Here is a 19,540-nt window from a genome sequence, read left to right on the forward strand (position 1 = left end):
AGTGGTATACTCAAGTTTAGAAGCAAAAGGAAGCACTGTACATACAGGAATTTATTGTTCATCTAGTTAATATTTAAGCAATGTAGAAATCCATATTATATAACAGTTACAGAAAAGCATCATTAGCAGGAGAGTCAAAATTGTTATACAAGAAATCCTGCTATTATCTACCCATCTTCTTTGTTATGTTCATCCTTCCAGTGTCCTTTCTGAGGAAGACAAGGAAAAGCTTTTCCTTCTCTATTAAATCAAACCTTGCTTTCAAATGCCCTCTTGTGGGAGTCAGCATACACAGGATTACTGCAATTATCCCATACTAAAGAACCATTGGACAAATGGACAGATGGTGGCAGTGCCATTTCCTTCCCTCACAATGTTTTGTTGGGTTTTATCAAGTAGAGGGTTTTCAAGCACCTCTAGGGGTTGAGACAGGTAAAGACAGTCCATGTCTGTTAATCCATGTCTGTTAGCATATTCTATCCAGATGCAGAACCCTGTGCTGTAAATCTGGCAAACCTCTGCCTATCTGGGTAACATTCATCCCATTCTCTCAAAAGCACCATGAAGGTTCTCTGTGTAGGAGAAGTGCACAGGGTCAATTAAATGGGAGTCTCGTCTAAAATCAGCCCTGAGGGTTGCTGCTGCAGCTGGTGTGGGGGGAAGCTGAGGCCCCAAGAGGACAGCCCTGCTGCCTCACAGCTGGCCTGCCTCCTCGTGCCCAGCATCGATGGCCCTTCCCAGGCTGGGCCTGCTTGCTGTAAAGGCGTGGATGGGACCTACAGGAGCAGTAGTAGTGTGTGGAAGGACACATCTCCAAGGGATTTTGCTTTCATTGGCCATATGGCTAAGATGGGCCTGATGGTGGTGCCTTCAGCCTCACGCCTTTCTCCTCCAGGGCCCCAGCAGGTCCCCGCTGGTTTATAACTGAAACAGCAGTGCTGGGCTCCATGTAGACTTCAGCACAGTTTCCTCAAAAATGAAACCACATCCTTTTATTTTTTTATTTTTTTCCCCCTCAGGGAAATTTTATAGATCAAACCTATGCCTCTCTCCACTGGGGAGAAATAAAATGATTCCAAAGTGTTTTTCACTTCTCTTGAGTCATTTCGCTGTCTTATCAACCAATTAATTTAACCAGATGAGTAGAAAGGCTCAGAAATAGAGCAAGCCTGTTCAGGTGAATGGCATGCATTACTGTTAACTTACTAAAATCAAAGCACAACTAGCTAGAAATGAAGGGGACCTGCTGTGGTCCTAATTTTGTTAGGTTTTGTCATGTATGCTTTCTGGACGTAGGAATAATTTGGAATGGGGATGGATTTTTTTTTTATTTATTTATTTTAATATTGGGAAGAGAAATTCAGGAAAGCAAAAGGCTTATATAAGCTCCAAGCTGCTGACGAGAACACCATGCTTGCTCTCAGAGGTAATCATAGAAATAGGTGATACAAATTAGCTGGCTGTGGATTAGTACTAATATTTATGATTCACAAATGTGATTTATTTTATTCATCACATATATCCACCAGTCATAGCATAGTTAAAAGTAATTGTCATGGTTCTGCCAGGTCCCATTAGCACTTAGCACTGAAGTTTATTCTAATTTATATTCATGAGACTCTGACTTCCTCACTTATATCATGGTCCATATGAATGCTCTATGGGTAACGTGATCCTTATTTGAGGTTTTGCATCTCTCTTGTTCATGTTTGTCATTACCTTGAAACAGTACTAACCAACAGTCTAAATCTACCATCAGCTGAATGTTGATTTAAATAAGTCTCTAAGCTTTGCAAAGCAGAATAAATACATTTCCAAGCCTTCTGAAGATCAAATCTATATATTTCCCTCTGGTATGTCTCATACTATGAGTATGAAGAATCCTGTGGTGGCTACTGTGGCTGAACAAGTGATTGCTGCAACACTGAACATTTATAAATCAAGATTATAAAAGGCAGTGTGGTGTCTTCTAACTCAACTCACTCCAATGCAAGGCAAAAAGAGACACCTCTTTTGTGCTTTAAAAAGTCTTTTCCTGTGTATTCAATTTCTGAGGTTTTCTAAGGCTTGTTTTCAATGAGTCTGCAAAAGCTGTCCTATTTCAGGCAGTTTTTTCAGGCAGGATGATCTAGATGTTTTCAGTTAATGTCAGTAGCACTGTACAGTTTAAAATCATTGAGTCCCTCCATCATTCATTCCATGCTAATCTCCAGTCCTGCCCTCAATGATTCAAAGGAATGAACTGGCATAAGAAATCTTTTGGTGCTCACCCATCTTTAGAGTCACGGATAGCCTCACATGCATCTCATGCATCAGATTATCGTTCCACATCCCTAGCCCTTACAGAAGCAGACCAAAAGCCAGGTATCCTTTTCTCTGATGTCTCCTAATGACTCCTAATAAAAACAAAGTACCTATATCTGATTTCTAGACTGAGCACTGATGTTTTTCAAACCAAACTAAAACCTGGAGACAGAAGACCGAACAGGGACAAGATGATTTCCCTGGCTCCTGGCCATCAGAGCTCTATCTCAGAGCAGGCTGCTAGGATGGGACTGTGCTGCTGGGCTGCTGGCTTTGAGAAACACTCCAGAAGGCGGGTCACCTAGGGCAGGCTTCCTACAGTTGTGTGCGCAAACCTGACATTCTGGAAAACAAACAATATTTGTGCATATGTGGAGCAGTATTCAATATGTATTTCTTTGGTTATTAGAGAATGTTTATCGTCATGTCTAATGTATAAGCATACCTGCTTCCTCTCAAAGGAATTCAGCTTAGAACACTGAGTGGAAAAAAAGATTAGTCGAGTGCACAAAAGTCTGTTTAAGTTTCATCATGCTGCAAATTACATTACATAAAAATTTTGATAGCCTAATACATTAAAGAAACTATTGAATTGCATGAAAGAAAAACAAATCAATTATAGTTCAGTAGCAATGTTTTTTTCCAGTCATCTAAAAAATAAGCAAAGTCTATTTTTATGAGAAATCATATGGCACATTTTTCCAATAGTTTCTCATCTGCAAATACTAAGCATGAGTTGTTTAAATTAGAGGGTGAATAATAACAGTCAGAACCATCTGAAAAAAAGATAAGTTAATTCTTCAATCAAAAATTTAATTAGTTTATGTAGGATTTACTTTATCATTGCTCTACTTGAGGTGTTATGAGATTATTTTTGTATTTCAGTTTATTCCCTTTATTTTATTTATTTATATCCCCTTGATTTTTTTCAATGGTGATGCCAATTGTCATGTATAATATAAACTATTTAGAACAGAAATTAATATCTTTTGGGGAATGGCTGTGTATTTAATTAATTTAGATAAATTGGAACATAATTTAAAATGAAGAGGTTTATTTTTCAATAGATTAAAAAAATAAAAAGATTGTAGGTTGCTGGGAGGCCCTTATCAATTCAAAAATGGAAAGCCATCATGTCTAGAAAAGCTCGTATTGTGATTAAAGCACAAGCGCAAGACTGAAAAAGATTATTAAAATTCTTTGTCTTCCTGAGTTACTGTAGGAAATTATCCAGATTTTCATTAAGTCCCTACTTTTTCTATAAACCATTTCTCTTCTCTCTCTCTCTCTCTCCCTCTCTCTCTCTCTCTTTCTCCGTCTCTAAATGTATTTATATTATAAACAGTTAAGGTCACAGAATCACAGAATAACAGAATGGTTGAGGTTGGAAGGGACCTCTGGAGATCATCTGGTCCAACCCCCCTGCTCAGGCAGGGCCCCCTAGAGCTTATTACCCAGGATTGTGTACAGACAGCTTTTGAATATCTCCAGGGAAGGAAACTCCACAACCTCTCTGAGCAACCTGTGCCAGTGCTCAGGCACCCACGCAGTAAAGATGTTTTTCCTCTTGTTGAGGCAGAACTTCCCATGTTTCACTTTGTGCCCATTGCCTCTTGTCCTACTGCTGTGCACTACCGAGAAAAGTCTGACCCCCATCCTCTTGACACCCTCCCTTCAGAAGCTTATATACATTGATCAGATCCCCTCTGAGCCTTCTCTTCTCCAGGCTGAACAGGCCCAGCTCCCTCAGCTTTTCCTCATGTGAGTGATGCTCCACTGCCTTAATCATTTTAGTAGCACTTAACTCACTCCAGGAGCTCCATGTCTCCCTTGCATGGTGGAGCCCAAAACTGGACTCAGGACTCCAGGTGGAGTAGAATGGGAAGATCACCAGAGGCAATGCTCTTCCTAATGCACTGCAGGATACCACTGGCCTTCTTGGACACATTGCTGGCTCATGGTCAACTTGCTGTCCACCAGGACCCCCAGGTCCTTCTCTACAGAGCTGCTTTCTAGCAGGTCAGACCCCACCCTGTACTGGTGTATGGGTTTATTCTTTCCCAGGTGCAGGACCCTCTACTCACCTTTGCTGAACTCCATGAGGTCCCTCACCACCCAATGCTCCAGCCTGTCCAGGTCTCTCTGAATGGCAGCACAGCCCTCTGGGGTATCAGCCACTCCTCCCAGTTCTGTAGCATCAGTGAACTTGCCGAGGAGGTGCTTTATGCCTTCATCCAAGTCATCTGTGACACCACAGAATGAACATAAACATGCCAGTACAGTGAACACCGTTTTTATTTTTACCTGCATCTGACTGCACGTGTAAAAATAACATGGATATCAAGACAGAATCTCCTACTGCATCAAGGTTTTTATTATAACTGGCTCAGTTAACCTGTTAGGACCAAATTTTATGTTATGACAAGAATAATTAGTGAGTGAATTCTGGTATGACAAAATCTGTCTCCTGACAGTTTGTGCAATGCACATTTTCCATTCCTCCCAAATATTCTGTTATTGAGTTTGGAAAATGGAAGGGCTGTCTTACAAAAGAACAGTTTCTTCTAGGTTTTGGTTTGTTTTATTTTGTTTTGTTTTGTAGCAGACAGATCCTTTTCCGAAAACTACAACAAGCCCACAAAACACTGATCTTGGATGAAGTCTGTTATTCAACACCATCTTAACAATACCAGCTAACATTGTACCACAGGTTTTGATACTAAATGATAGTATGATATCTGTCTGTGTATTTAACAACAATTCACCTTTGGGCACCCCATTCTTTGGTAGCACCATACTAGAACTGGTCTGACACTATCAGTTTTAGAGAGACCACACTAAGTAGTAACCATATGTTATGCCATCTTCAGTGACACAGTTGACTTTTTTCTTCACTCTTCAGTCTTTGTTGTGATTTTTTTTCTTTTTTTTTTTTTTTTTTTACACCTTCCTCTTACTCAGGTCTGCAGCTTCCTATAACTTCTGATTTTGCTATATTTGAGGCACTTTACATATGTTAAGCATTTGTCCTTTGTCCCTTTTGTTACCCCTAGAACTGTGTTTGCCCAATATCACTATCAGTAATTGGCTATAGGGGACCTATTAATAGCCTTGGAGTCTCCAGTATCATCCTACATACACAACTTCCAAGGCCTGTGCTCTCTCTCCTGTACTCCTTCAAGATGCAGCCTTAGGGTCATAATTAGTTCATTCTATAGAGTTCTACAGAATTCTTGTTATTCCTGTCTACGACTTATTAATTATAACAACATGCAATTGTACAAAACTAAGGAAAACTAAAACAAATGAGGGAAGATCTACTTAGCCATTAGAGGCCTCAACCCTGAGGCCTCTGTTGTTAGTTTGATGCAAAACCTGTGGCCTGATGCTAGCAATGGCAATTCCATATGTACTGGGCTACAGGGATGCAGTGGTGACGATGGGGACGTTACCCAATAGCCAGACTCACTTCACTTGAATGGTGGGTGGCCAGAGACTGCTGCTTACCCAGATCTAAGGAGTGCCTGGGGTAGAAGGGGAAAAGTGTTAAATGCAGTGATGTTTTTAAAGCTGTTTTTATAACTTTTATCAGAAGTCTTCTTCCTTGGCAATTTTGCATTCAGACAAGAAACATAAATGCATAGGTTACTTGCTCTGGTAACAATAGAGCAGCACCTGACAGACAGTTTTTCTAGGCACCTCCAGAACATGTATGCTGCCCAAGGACAGGGCGTATATATTTCAGATGATGACAAGGATGCTACAGGGATCAGCTCTCTTGAGGTGGGCTATTGGTGCCACAGAAATATATCTGACTTGCAGAATTCTCTTGAATTTTTCCTAGAAAATGTAACCAGTCACAGAAGGCTATAGGATGAGTAAATTTATTCTGGAAGCCTTCTAACAACCCGTAGATTGCTGGTTGCATGCTCTACGTTAGGTCTGTATACCAGAAGGCAGTTAATGTTGCCCATTAACCACCTTGTACTGGATCTAATTACTTAGTTTTGATTAAAGCACACATTGAATCCAAAAGCATTCAATCCTGACTTGAATGCATGAAGAGAAGCCAGAATATGACTGGCTTTTTTTTTTCTAATAGTAATCACCATCAGATGTAGACGTTTATATTAAGTATTTTGTTTATATTTTTGTCTTCAACTTTGAGTTATTGTGTGTCATTACCTTTGCTACACAAAATGAAAAAACCTCTTACTACCCAAGTATTTTCTCTTTGTAGAAACACTTATACACTATAATCAAGTCACTTCTTGTTTTTGTTTATTCTAAATGAAGCAGATGGAGGTCTTTAAGCTTTTGCCGACAGCATAATTTTTTCAGTGGTTGAATAAACCGTGTAGCTTTTCCTGCATATTTTCAAATATACAAGGCTTAGGACTGTATGGAACTTTGTAGGCAATGCTTTATGCAGAGGTAAAATTACCCTTACACATAAATAGTCCTTTTTTTTTTTTTTTGTTAATACATCTAAGAATTACTATTTTTTGTCACAGCATTGCAATAGAGCTCATATGCTTAAGTAATCATCAGCAGTCCTTTCCAGATCACCTTTGCTTTTTCCTTAAATATAGTTCAGCTATAGTTTAGTAGCTATATCTTTAGTAGCTACATATCTTTTTGCTTACTTGGCAGCAGTGAAAACTAACCTGCAGTACACTAAAAAAATGTACTGTTTAAGTAAAAAAAATTTATCACAACATTTCGATTAGTGCATATGAGTGGTCTCATGTAGCAGAGGTATACAGGCAAGGAAGTGAGAGTGGAAATGCAGTACTGGGTGAGTATAGGCTGAGAGGGTCAAAAGCTGTACCGCTCCCTTCATAATAGTAGGATTTTCTATCTATCCATATGTATTTGCAACTATGTACATTTGTGGTCTGCATGAGGAATCTGTTTCCTTCCCCTTGCTAGTGCTGATATTTTTGTTATGCGCTGTGTGTCCTTTGCTTCTCTTGGCTACTGTATGCCTGGACTCACCTCTGTCTTACCTGACTACTACAGAAATGGTTGTTGATGGAGGGACAGAGTGGAGATACAAATCTGGATAGAAGCACAAGGCTCCAAAGTGGGAGCTCTGTTATCACATACCAAACAACTTAAGACCTTTCCGATTCTACTTTAAATTTCCAAGACTTTTGAAATGGATGTCTCTTGGTCCTTCCTTACATGACCACAGATTTGGAATACTTCTTCTACTTTACACTACCACGAGGCACAGCGAATTTCAAGACAACACAATTCATGACACAAACATAAAAGCCCTTGGATCTTCTTCAGTGTTATAAATAGTGCAGGTGTCAATTACATAATCTTAACACTAGAAGAAAACACTAAATATTGTCTATTCCAGCCTCATCCCAGCAGAAAACAAACACTACTATACTGTGTGATTCCTGACATGTATGTCTCACCTTATCTCAAAGATATCCAAGGACATTCCTTATTTTCCTTAGGCAATCTGTTCAGTGTGTTGTTATAGTAACCATTAGAAGGAGTTCCTTAACGTTTAATCTGACTTTCTCTCACAGCAGCTTAAATGCATTACTTCTTATCCTGTTGGCTATGGAGATGGAGAACTAAAAACATTTGTGAAAACCTTTTCTTATTTGATGATTGTCATCATATTTCTATTCAAATCTTCCTTAGTTAGGCTTTACAAACCCATTCATTGTTTATTTTTTTTTACCCTAAGAGGTCACACTTTTTAGTTCCTTGTCATTTTTGTAATGCAGCTCTGAACTGTCTTAATTTTCTCAGCAGAGAAGAGTTCATGACGCTAAGACTGATGGAGTTCAAGAAGTATTTGGACAACACGTTCAGACATGTGATTTAATTTTTCGGTAGTCTTCTGTGGAGCTAGGAGTTGGACTCGATGATTCTTGTGGGTCCCTTCCAACTTGGGATATTCTGTGATTCTATATCATTTTTCTTGAATGCAGCTCACTGCACAGTGCAAAGCACTTCAAATGCAGCTTTATGTCAGCTAGATAAGAATGGAAGGATTATTTTATGCATCTAACTGGTTATGTTCCTTTCTCTATATCACAGTTGATTTGAAACAAAATTCTATTTTTTGTTCCTACTTATGATCTCATGTATTGTGATATCTTCCACTTGTTCTTAATGGATAAAATTTGTTATTTCAAACTTTATCTCCAATTTGTCAAAATTTATGAAGACTTCTAATCCTGTCCTCCAAAGTACCTTTTTGTGATGCCACGATGTCATGTGAGATAGCAGTGTAGCAGCAGAAACTTACTGAAATGTGAAATATTAAATAGGCTGCTTTTTATTAATATATATATGTATTTTTAAACCCACAAGGATGGTAGTTCTGGCTTAGAAGGCAATTGCTTTGCTTACATAGGGTTCATTTTTGATAATTTAGTTTTGTTTGTTTGTTTGTTTTAATTAGGTTCTTACAAGTAATCAGTTTAATAAGTTTTTCCCATGTTTTCTCCAGGAACTGAAATTACACAAATGGATCTATTATTTCACTGCTCCATCTTTTCTTCCTTTTTAAAGGCTGACATTACTGAGTCTTCAGGTACTTTACCTGTCTTCCACAAGCTCACAAAGAAAACCACTAAGTTTTTATCAGCCAGCTCTCAAAGTACCCAAGGGTGAACTTCATCAGGCCAACTTGTCTGAACATCCAACTACTCTGAACATTCTCTGTCTGTCTACTCCATTCAGCACTGAAGTCTTGCCCTTTAACCATAGGTATCAATTATGATAACAATCTGCTTGGAGCTGACCTTTTTTATAATGATTGAACCAAAAGAAGCATTAAATAATTTGGCATGATTGCCATTATCAGTAGCTATCCTTCTCCATTGAATTATCCTTCTCCATAAACCTTCCCTTCCCTTCATCTTTAAAACTGAAGTACTTACAGTATGATTTCTTGCTACCCTGCATATCCATGATAGTTACATCTTATTCTGTCTTTGCTGTTATAATTCTACGCCAACATATTTATACTGTACTTTTAAGGTTATCCTTCTTAGCTCAGCTTAGCTTATCTTAACCTGACCTATTTTCTGTTAGTTGTGCAATTTTCATCCTTTGAAAACAATGACCTGCTAACCTGGTCTCCTAATACCCAGGCTCTTTCTCCCACAGAAATGTAGTTCATCCTGGTAATCTTGCAGAAGCTTTCTTACTTATCTTTTTATTTTAGTTCAGCCTCTCAGCAGGTTTCGCATCACCAATTTTTTGCATTCCTAGTGATTTTTCTGAATTGTTTTTATGCTGTTCACCCCCTCTCTTCTCCCTTTGCATGGGTCCATTGCTCTCATCTAAGTTCTTCATATTATGTTCTTAATATTCAGAGACTACTCTTCTCTTTTGCTTAGAATCAAATCTCAGAAAATATCTGTTGTTCTTGCCACCTCCACTACTGAATAAAAAGGTTGCCAATAGAGCATTCAAAGATCTATGCATTTTTGAAGGATAATTCATTTCCAAAATGATGTTTGGGTTGTTAAATTCCCCACCATTCCAAGTCCTACATTCTTAATACTTCTGTTTGTTCTATTATTTATTAAAAAAAAAAAAAAAAAAAAAAAAAAAAACGAAAGCAAGCAAGCAAGCAAGACTGTAAAAGTTATACACTTCTGCCTCCTTCCTGTTTTTAAATAAGTATTTTAGAGGAACAGTAGAAAAAGGTTGGCTTTTTTCTTCCACTGTCTTCCCATCAATTTGTCTCCAGCCCATTGATTTTGGTTTTTATGTAGATTCAATTTTTACCTGTTAGCTCAGAAATTATCATATGGTTAAGGAAGACAAAACTGTCAGGTGGCACCATCTGCCAGCCATGCATTTATTCTTAGAATGAATCTATCATTGTCTGAGCTTTGGTCATCCAAGATGAAACGCAGAAACCCTACTTTAATTCCTACTCCCAGAGTTTCATACTCATTTGTAATTTTCTCACGTAGCTTGTAGTATATGGTACAAGTCAGTGGGGGAAGCTTCAGTAGTTCCTTAGACTGAGATTCCTGGGAGACATTACCTATCTCTTATATCCAATTTGAGTAATATCTTTCCATCACTTTCTGGGTAGAATAGCAACCACTATTTTGCTTGCTCACATCAGTGATGGCTACAGTTTTCATTGTCCATCACTGGAGCTGTTAATATCCAAAGTTGTTCCTTGATTTTGGTTAAATTTTGGATCAGAAAGATCCCAGTATAATTAATAGCAGGTTAGAGCTTGCTACAAATTATTGCAGTGCACAACAGATAGATGAGGAACCGTGAATTTTCTTCAGTGTGTCTGAGTTGTTTTCATGTATTATATTGTATTCTAATATTGTCTTCTACGTGTCTTCTATACATGCTTCTGCTACATTTTTTGTTGTTTCAGATTTGAATTAATTTGAATTTCAGCTCAATTAAATATCTAAAACTAAAGCAACAGCTGAAAGAATTTGTTTTCTGTTGGGATCTAAAAACTACTTTTTAATCTAAGTATGGAAGTAACTTTGAGATTTTTTTTTTCTTATTGTTACCAAGGTTGTTAAACCTCTTAAAAAGTATTTTAAATATGGTATATAGTTCTAGTAATTACAGTGTTGAGATATAATGCTAGAATACACAAAAATATATTTGCACATTTAGTTCATACTTATTTCTTTAAAATATTTAATTTGTTAACTATCAGCTATGATCTATGAATAGCTGTAGTTTTAAAGCTGTCAGGCAAATATAAAATAGTGTTTCCAACCTGGAAAAGTTAAATTATGCAGTTGTCACTTATACTGTGAAGTAGCTTTTCTGCTTTCCCAACCCAGCATGATTTATAGTTTTAATGTTTCATTTTCTTTTCTGTCAGACAAAAACTGTTCCACGGATATTGATGAATGTGCCTTCAAGCCCTGCAAAAATGGAGGCCATTGCCAGGATTTGATTGGTGAATTTTACTGTAGCTGTTTGCCAGGTAAGAAATCAGGTGATATTTACATGAGAAATGTTCTGTGATATTCCTGAAAGAAATATGTTTTTTCATAAGCCCACAGCTAAATAGTCATTTGTTTGGCTTGAAAAGAGAGAAGGACTGAGCAGGCACTATTTAAGTGTACTTAACAATTGCTATGTGGCCAGTGTCACCAGAATTTCTTTACAAAACATAGCTTGCATACCAGAAGTTCTGCCTTGCAAAACTGGTGAATGAAGAGTCTTAGAATGTCTGTGGTATTTATGGAAGAATGTTTGAGGAATATTTCATTTCTCAATCTTTTCAAAAGTTAATTTTCTTGTTACCTTCCATAAATATATAATAATTTTGTTTCCTTCTTTTCTATTTGCAAAAACAATTTTTGAAATTTCTTATTGAAGAAAAAAAAACGGGGAGAATTTATATGGTAGCTGTCATAAAGATTGTCTGTGCCAAAGAGAGTTACAATTAATAACTGAACTGAAGTCTTCAATAATATCAGATCAATCTCTTTCCTGTCTTCATATGACTTGGATAATTCCCATCAGATACAGAGTATCCTATAAATGTATGAACTTACATGTTTCAGTGTGGTTTTTTCTCTATAAAGCTGGATTGATGCTACAGGCCAGCTTCTACATATTGTAATGTAGTGTTTTAATATAACCAGCTAATTTAAATGTTATACTTGTATAGTATCACTATTTGTTGATTTTTTTTCCTGTTTTCTTTATTGAGGGTCAAATTGTCATCATGTGTTTGGAAAGTAGCAACTAAAACAAGAAATGATAGTGCTCTTTCAGCTGTGTTTTTTTTTCAGATTTTTAGGACATTTTAATTAAACTTTGTTCCATTGTGTCAAGTTAGCAATTTAATAGTAAAATGATTGAGCTCATATTTGGACAGAGATATTTGCTTATAACGAAGAAGAAGAAAAAAAAAAAGAAGTGGTTAAAATTATGTCACTATAAAAATTATGTATATTTTTAATATAAGTTATTTAAAAAACATACACAAGCCATTTCATTTACTGTATAAGTAGATGGAAATATATTGAAATGTAAAATATAGAAACACCACTCACAGCAGCCAGCACTGCTACTAAATCACAGTGTACGCACATAAAAATAACTTGAATATATACACAAATACATTTAGGTATTAGTAAACGTAGAGGCATGTGCATGGATGCATTATACATGCACAGACATACAACCTCTTTTAAAATCTGAGTCTCCTGACAAACTTTCAGGATGCAGAATACCTGTTTTGTCATTTTATTTTTTATTTATTACAATGGCTAATTTGTTAAGACTGAATTCTTTTGTTGATGTATTAGCTTAGTTTTACTTTTTAAATTACAAAGCATGTGACTATATTTCATTTCTTTTTCCATGGTGGATAAACCTAATGTCACACCTCTTTTTGTCACAGAGTATTTTGCTTTGTGCAAACTGAAATATGAGTATGAAAACATCTGCCTGCTTTACATGACTGAAATAGTGAGATCATTTGATCTTTGATATTTGAGTCAACAGTGTGCCTATGGCCAACCATATCTGGGGGCTCATCAGGCATTGCTAGCCAGTCAAGGGAAAGGATTGTCCTGCTCTGCTCTGAACTGGTGCACCTTACCTCGAGCACCGTGTGCAATTTTGGGCACCACAGCACAGGGACATAAAACTATTAGAGAGTGCCCAAAGGATGACTACAAAGATGATGGAGGATGTATAGGGCACGACATAGGAGGATTACCTGTAGTACCTTGGTTGTTCAGCCCAGAGCAGAGCAGGCTGAGGGGAGGCCTCATGGCGGCCTGCAGCTCCCTCACGAGGGGAGCGGAGGGGCAGGCGCTGAGCTCTGCTCTCTGGGGACAGCGACAGGACCCGAGGGAATGGCATGGGGCTGGGACAGGGGAGGGTCAGGCTGGGGGTTAGGGAAAGGTTCTGCACCCAGAGGGTGGTCGGGCACTGGGACAGGCTCCCCAGGGCAGTGATCACAGCTCTGAGCCTGCCGGAGCTCAAGAAGCATTTGGACAACACTCTCAGACACATGGTTTGATTTTGGGGTGGTCCTGTGTGGAACAAGGAGCTGGACTCAATAAGCCTTGTAGCTCCCTTCCAACTCAGGATATATTATGATTCTATGATTCTACGATATGCACAAAATCATTATTAAAATGATGTAAGAAATACAAATATGAATTCTTAGACTATATAAATTTTCTAATAATATTTTGAACATTTGTTAGGTACTTTTTTTTTTTTGAAGAATTATCACGTACAAAATACTGGATGAAAATAAATGATTTAGATGGTATTTAGTCTAAGAAAATAGGAAGTTATGCATACATGCACTGGATTTGAAAGAAGAAAGCAAGAAGGTTTATAAATAAAACAATTTATGAATTTATAAAAGAGTTTATAAATAAAAGAAGACAAGTGACATATAATAATTATGTGTCATAAGGTCTGTGATGACATAAAACAGAACAGCTACCAGCTAAGCAGTAGTCATCAGCATCAGCTGAAGCAAATATCCCAGGCAAATCAGTCTTGATACAGACAGTACTACTGAAGTATGATGTTGATGATGTGAAGTATGATGCCACGTATAATGAAGTATGATGCCATGCAGGTTTTGATCTGCAGGGAATACTTCTTTCTTTTTCCTGGGGTGGGGATGATGTTGTCATCTATGAAGGAGATGAGCAGACTGCAAACGATCACAGAGAATGAATGCAGGAGATCAATCACTAAGGTCTTTCCAAATACACTGTAGAGGCAGAAGACTGAGCCACATCATATCTTGCTACACCACCGTTAAATGATTCGTGGTCAGTAGTACAAAGCCTAGTTGGCAATTGTTATTGGCATTCATCTGGATTTGATACTGTCAAAATCTATCTAAAGTCTTCATTAGTGACCTGGATGATAGGGTGGGTTTTGTTCTCAGGAAATTCACAGATATTAAACTGGGCCAGTAGTTGATGTGCTCAAGGTTACGGATGCTATTCAGAGGCACTGGATAAACAGGTCAACAAGAATCTCATGGAGTTCAATAAACAAAAGTGCATGTCCTATACCTTTGGAGGAATAATCCCATGTACCAGCAGAGAGAGGCTGAAGGCCAACTTGCTGGAAAGCAACTTTGCAGAAAAGCACCCGAGAGTCCTGTTGTTCATCAAGTAGAACAGGAGTCAGCCATGTGCTCTTGGAGCAAAGGAGCATTCTGGGCTGCATTGGGAAGAGAGTACCGAGACTGGAGGTGTTTATTTTTCTACTCATGACTTGTGAAAGTGTATCTGAAGGACTGCGTCTAAGTTTTGCACTCTCCAGTAAAAGAAGGATGGTGGAATAATGGGACAAGTTTATCAAAGGGCCATGAAGATGGTTGGGGCCTGAAACACCTGAAGAACAAACAGAGTCTGAGGGAATTAAACCTGCTCAGCCTGAATAAAAGTCAAAGGGAAGATTTTATGGGGTTTACAACTACCTTGTGGAAAGGTAGGAGCAAGACTCTTAGAGATGAAAATCAGGACAGGGGAAGAATTAATGAACACAAGTTGGAACACAGGAAAATTCTGATGAGATGTTGTTGGTTTTTGTTTGTTCGTTTGTTTTTTTAAGAAAAAAAGAAGCGCTAAGAAGATGATTAACCATTGGAATGAGTTGTCCAAAAACCTTGTGGAATCCCTGTTCTTGAAGACAGTCAGATCTTGCCTGGATAGTACCCTAAACAACATGATCTAGCTGGCTTTGCTGTCAGTGAGGATTAGACTGTGTGGCCTCAAGAAGTCGCTTCCAACATAGATTATTTTATGAGTCCATTACTGAAAAAGGAATCTTTGCCCCATTTTATCTATGCTTTATAAATGTAATATTTCTAATTGTATTTGAATTGAATTACCTGTGCCTATATGCACAGTCTTTAAGACTGCAAACATTTGGGCCATATCAAAAAATCTTCTTTAATAATCATTAGGATGTCACCTTGCATCAATCAACTTTGTAGATGAAAGGAAAAAGCATAGTGTAGAGACAAAGTTTTTCAAAAGTCAAAATTTGTATGAATATTTAAAAACTTCTCAAATGTCATTTTTTCCCTATGTGTTAATTTAACCTTCCACTAGGAAATGGTTTCACAGCTATACTGAATTCTAAAAAGGAACAAAAAAAAAAAAAAGACAAGCGCTACGGTGTTGTAGCAAAAATTGTTTAATACTAATCTGTCATGTGGAAAACATGCCTTGAAATGGTACACTAGAGAAGCACAGTTCAAGGAAGAAGTGAGGTGTTGCTGTTTATTACTTAAAGTTTATTAGTTGGAGAGAAGTTATCTCCTATTTGAGGAAGTATCAGTCTAGAAGATGTTTGAATTTCAGAAGGTATTCAGAAAAGCAATAAAAGTGATCACTGGAATAGAGTTACTGCCTTATGATAAAGCAAGTTTGTAAAAGAAAAGGATAAGAGAAAGAGAGGAAGCTTTGAAAGAAAATCATGAAAGCATGTACAAAACAAAAAGCAGAGCTGTTGTCCACCAAAGCCTTTTCACAAGAAACAAGAAGGCACTTAAAAACCCAGCGGGATCTGGGGTTAAAACACATAAAAGAACTTTTAACAGATGACATTCATTTCTAAATTTGTTGCCACAGAGTGTGATGTAGCTAGACAATTTTAATTAGAAGGTTTGGCAATGGATCAGCCAAACACACAAACAAAAGGGCTGTAAATGGATACAAATGGATCTTCTGACATCTTTTAATACAGAGTGGAACAGACTGCTGGAAATGGCGAGGCTAATATGCTCTCCCTAAATAGTCTCTCATTTTGCCACTCTCACAGTTCTGGGCTAGATGCAACGTTGCACTGATGACGCAGAGTGTTTCTTAGGTTCTTACAAGGCATTTTCATGTTTTTGTCTTTTACAAAACCTAACGTCTACCACAAAGCTTCTTTCCCATCCCTAGCCATGCCTCAGTGATGTATCACCCCGCTACACCTAACTGAATAAATAAATATTTATTTTCTAAGTGGCATTAGTGCATGATTAGCAAGATTGCTAAAGAAGACTTTTCTTGAAGCAGAAAATCCTAAAAGTTGAGATGTTTGGGCTGATGGATTCAACCTAGAATCAACTTTTGTTCAGCTTAATATGTTGAAACAGAGAAGCAGTAGTTCTTATTAAAAGTAAACTCATACACAGAAAAATTATAAATCAAATTCTTTATTTGGGTGGTTCCCTGTTCTAAAGTTTACTGTACCATGAAATAAGATTGTACTTTCTTTTAAACATTTCTGGCAACTGTTTTTATGAAGTAGAAGTTTATACATGAAAGTTTTTACTCCAGGAAGAGAGTTCAGGAAAACTGTCGCATTCTGTGACTGAAAAAAATAGAGTGAATAATTGAAACAGCAGATGGGAAATATATAGGGAATCACTCAGTCCTTCACACTGCTACAGCACAATCACCCTTAACATAGAATTTGTAGAGAATATTTTTTTGCTTTAAAGTTGCCTGATAAGGGGGTCAAATATTTTTTTATGTGAAACTGTTCCTCAGTTTAACAAAAATGATTTTCTTGAAACATAGTTTAAAAATTCTATTATCAATTTCTTGCTCCAAGTTACAATTTATTTATACAATTTGGAAGTCTTTTTTTTTTTTTTCCTTTCTACCTCTAACATCATCATTCTTTATACCAGCATACCAGCATAGCATTCTTTCTAAGCGTGTTCCTCCTCTCAGCTCTAGAAACACTGTTGCCCAGTCTACCACTTACAGGAGATGATATGCAAAAGAGTACAGGACCATCCAAAGGAAATTTTTAGCTGGACTCAGAATTTTAGGAGGTTAGTACATGTTATCTCTTTTGCAAAGTCTTTATACTGGAACTTCTGTGGGTGACCACATCCAAGAGATAACAGCATTTGACTCACAATCCAGGAAGAGGGCCGAGGTCATTGATGATCAGAGCTGTTAGAGGTTGAAGGTTGTGCAGATGGCTCCCCAGGCAGGGAAGCCATCTGCCATCTTTTCCAAAAGCCATACCTTTTCTGGCTGCGATGACTAAGAGGGAGCTTCAGTAGGACCCCTTCCCAGGAGTTCCTTTTTGCATTTGTACCTGATCCATACACAAGCCTTATTTTTTCTCAGATATTTGTTAAATATATTTTTACTAACTATAATAACTCTTCTGCATTTTTGAGAATCTTGATACATTTAGCTATTTTTCTAATAATGGCACTCCTCACTGAGAATGTCCAGCCATTTGCTACTGTAGAAGGTCTGATTGCTCATTTCACTTTTTCATGAAAATCTTTACAAAATTAAAGGCCATTTATTTGTTACTTTTTGTATAATATTTTAGTCATAAAATGTCTAGAGGAAAAAGTAGACCATTTTAAAATTAGCACAGGCTATGACAGTGAGCCCTCTTTTATAAAGAACTGTGGTGCTTTAACGTCGATGGGCAGCACACCACCACCACACAACTCTCTCCCCTTCCTCAACAGTACAGGGGAAGAAAATATGATGGAAAAAGGCTCATAGGCTGAGATAAAGACAGGGAGATCCCTCACCATTTACCATCACTAGCGAAGCAGACTCAGCATATGGGAGACTCATGTATTTTATTAACTGATGCTAACAGATTACAGCAGTAAGAACTAAAAGCAAACCAAAAACACCTTCACCACTCCTTACCCTCCCCTATCCACCCTCTTCTACCTCCTCCCCCTGAGCAGTGCAGGAGAATAGGGAATGGGGGCTGTGGTCAGTACCTAAGGCTTCATCCCTCCCATGGGATGCCGTCCTTCCCGAACTGAGCCTTCGCAGGCTGCCCACAGGCAGCAGCTCTTCAAGAACTGCTCCCACATGGCTCTGTACCACTGGGTCCATCCCCCAGGAGCAAACTGCTCCAGCACGGGTCCCCCATGGGCGGCAGCTCCCCCCAGACCCCCTGCTCCTGCGTGGGCTCCTCTCCACGGGCTGCAGCTCCGGCCCGGGGCCTGCTCCTGCGGGGGCTCTCCATGGGCCGCAGCCTCCTCCAGGCCACATCCACCTGCTCCACCGGGGGCTCCTCCACGGGCTGCAGCGTGGAGATCTGCTCCGTGTGGGACCCATGGGCTGCAGGGGGACAGCCTGCTCCACCAGGGGCCTCTCCACAGGCCGCAGGGGAACTTCTGCTGCGTGCCTGGAGCACCTCCTGCCCTCCTTCTGCACTGACCTTAGGGTCTGCAGTGCTGGTTCGCACCCCTTTCTCCCAGCTGCAGTTTTACAGCAGGTTTTTCTCCTTTCTTCAATCTGCTCTCCCAGAGGCCCACCCGTTGTCGCTCCCTGGATCGGCTCTGGCCAGCAGCAGGTCCCTTTTGGAGCCGCCTAGAGCTGGCTCTGATCTGACAGGGGGCAGCTGCTGGGCTCTGCTCACAGAGGCCACCCCTGTAGCTCCCCACTACCAAAACCTTGCCAGGTACATTCAATACAAGAATAAAATTTGCAAATATTCTAAAGGATTTGCAAAGGAGGGAAGTAGGAAAAATAATCTTACAGGTCTATTCTTTCCTTTTCAATTCTGCAATGTAATGGTTAACCTGTACTTCCTCTCTTCCTTTCTCCCCTGTAATACTTGCGTTAACCACCACATTGTGTAAGCATGGCACACGAAAGAGTGCCATTTATTTTAGCTTTCTAAGATGTATCAAATAATATGTAGAATAAATCACGGCCTTGTGAAATTCAGACATCACTATATTAAAGTGGTTGCTAGAATTTTCTGCATGCCTCAGCAAAAATGTCAGATTATTAATTATGGTAATAAAACAGAAGCATGCTGATCAATCCTAGCCTCAGCCTAAGAGACTGATGGAGCAAAGATGATAATCAGGCTAAGCAAAATTGTCCTATATGGGGACCTAGGACAGAATCTAGAACAGCAAATGTGTAACCCATCCTTCCTGCACAGAACAACCATACATGCTGTACAACAGGCTTGGATCCTGAAAATGTGAAAAAATTACCTATTTTTACCTTCAATATTATCACTTATTTTTACCTCTAAAAAATTACCTAATTTTTAACCTCTATAAAGTTACCTATTTTTTCTGTTATTTCTTAAAACAACAACAACAAAAAACATTATTCAGAATTAAGCAAAAATAATTTAAAAATAGTCTGTAACCTGTTCCTCCTCAGAAAAGAAGCACTCAAAAAGAGAGATTAAAAAAGTATGGGTCATTAACGGGCATTCCTCGCATCGATTGGCTCAATGTACT

At 38.5% G+C, this 19,540-nt stretch overlaps 1 protein-coding gene across 3 annotated transcripts in view; it reads left to right on the forward strand.

Annotated features, from left to right (window-relative positions):
• Positions 1–19,540, forward strand: part of EYS (eyes shut homolog) — a 953,299-nt gene that overhangs the window by 335,649 nt on the left and 598,110 nt on the right. For all 3 annotated transcript variants that reach the window (XM_066994734.1, XM_066994735.1, XM_066994736.1), the window contains one exon: positions 11,165–11,269. In XM_066994734.1, coding sequence (XP_066850835.1) covers positions 11,165–11,269 — 105 coding nt within the window. The remainder of the gene's footprint in view (positions 1–11,164; positions 11,270–19,540) is intronic.

The sequence above is a fragment of the Anser cygnoides genome, chromosome 3, assembly GCF_040182565.1.
Source record: "Anser cygnoides isolate HZ-2024a breed goose chromosome 3, Taihu_goose_T2T_genome, whole genome shotgun sequence".
Classification (NCBI taxonomy): Eukaryota; Metazoa; Chordata; class Aves; order Anseriformes; family Anatidae; genus Anser; species Anser cygnoides.